At 44.3% G+C, this 1,239-nt stretch overlaps 1 protein-coding gene across 1 annotated transcript in view; it reads left to right on the top strand.

The window, feature by feature from the left end:
- The window catches only part of chic2 (cysteine-rich hydrophobic domain 2), a 9,515-nt gene that overhangs the window by 2,117 nt on the left and 6,159 nt on the right, over window positions 1-1,239 (top strand). Inside the window, exons 2-4 of the mRNA XM_032535231.1 lie at window positions 604-658; window positions 894-1,049; window positions 1,182-1,236. Coding sequence (XP_032391122.1) covers window positions 604-658; window positions 894-1,049; window positions 1,182-1,236 — 266 coding nt within the window. The remainder of the gene's footprint in view (window positions 1-603; window positions 659-893; window positions 1,050-1,181; window positions 1,237-1,239) is intronic.

Below are 1,239 nucleotides of genomic sequence, written 5' to 3'. Positions count from 1 at the left end.
GTGAGAAGCTCAGTCATCCGTGAGGAGCTCAGAGTGGAGCCGCTGCTCTTTTGCGTCGAAAGGAGAACGTTGTGGTGGTTCGGGCATCTGGTAAGGATGCCTCCTGGGCACCTCCCTAGGGAGGTGTTCTAGGCACTTCCAGCTGGGAGGAGGCCTTGGGGAAGACTCAGGACAAGGTGGAGGGATTATATCTCCAACCTGGGCTGGGAACGCCTCGGGATCCCCCTGTTGGAGCTGGTTGATGTGGCTCGGGAAAGGGAAGTTTGGGGTCCCCTGCTGGAGCTGCTGCCCCTACGACCCAATACCGGATAAGCGAACGAAGATGGATGGATGTGTTTCAATATTATAATAATATGTCTGTGTTATGGGGCTCCCTATAAAACAAGAAGATCTCTGGAGGTTTATCCTGATCTATATTGAATTTGTAATACTTAAACACAATACAGTTTTAACTTTGGATAATCAGAGTAAACAGGTGGTCTGAAATGTAAAGTTGTGGTAGACTTGATGCCACATGCCAAACGTTTGTTTATCTAGGTCAACTTTCCAAACACAGTGTATGTCTGCTTATGTATAACAGTCTATTTTCCCTTTCCCCCACAGCTTTGGGCTTAGTAACAAATTTGAGTCAGAATTTCCTTCAGCACTTACAGGAAAGGTGAGTGTGCATTGTTCAATAATGCATATGGACTCTGGCAAAAGTACATTCTCATATTTGCATCAATACAACAATATTTACCTTATATTCAAGCCACCAGCCAACATACAATACATCATTTTTATATTAAAATGGCTAACTATTTTGTAGTGTTGTATTCTCTCTGTTCCAACCAACTATCCAAGAACATAATATGTTACTATAATAACATTGCCACGTCTGTGCTCTTCCTCAGGTGGCACCAGAGGAATTCAAAGCCAGTATCAACCGAGTAAACAGCTGCCTGAGGAAGACGCTGCCAGTGAACGTGCGGTGGCTCCTGTGTGGCTGCCTCTGCTGCTGTTGCACATTGGGCTTCAGTTTGTGGCCTGTCATCTGTCTCAGCAAGAGGGTAAGATTTCCATCCATGTTGCATTTACAACGTTACAATGAATCCAAATCAACAAGCATTTCAGAAAAAGGATAATGTGTTGATTTTTGGGGGTTGAAAAGAATGCCATCTAATGTCACTGTTGCCTTCCAGACAAGAAGATCTATAGAGAAACTTCTGGAGTGGGAGAACAGCAGACTTTACCACAAGG

Source organism: Etheostoma spectabile, chromosome 2, assembly GCF_008692095.1.
Source record: "Etheostoma spectabile isolate EspeVRDwgs_2016 chromosome 2, UIUC_Espe_1.0, whole genome shotgun sequence".
NCBI classification, from domain to species: Eukaryota; Metazoa; Chordata; class Actinopteri; order Perciformes; family Percidae; genus Etheostoma; species Etheostoma spectabile.
The sequence above is the reverse complement of the archived record's forward strand: the minus strand, read 5'-3'. Positions and strand labels throughout refer to the sequence as shown.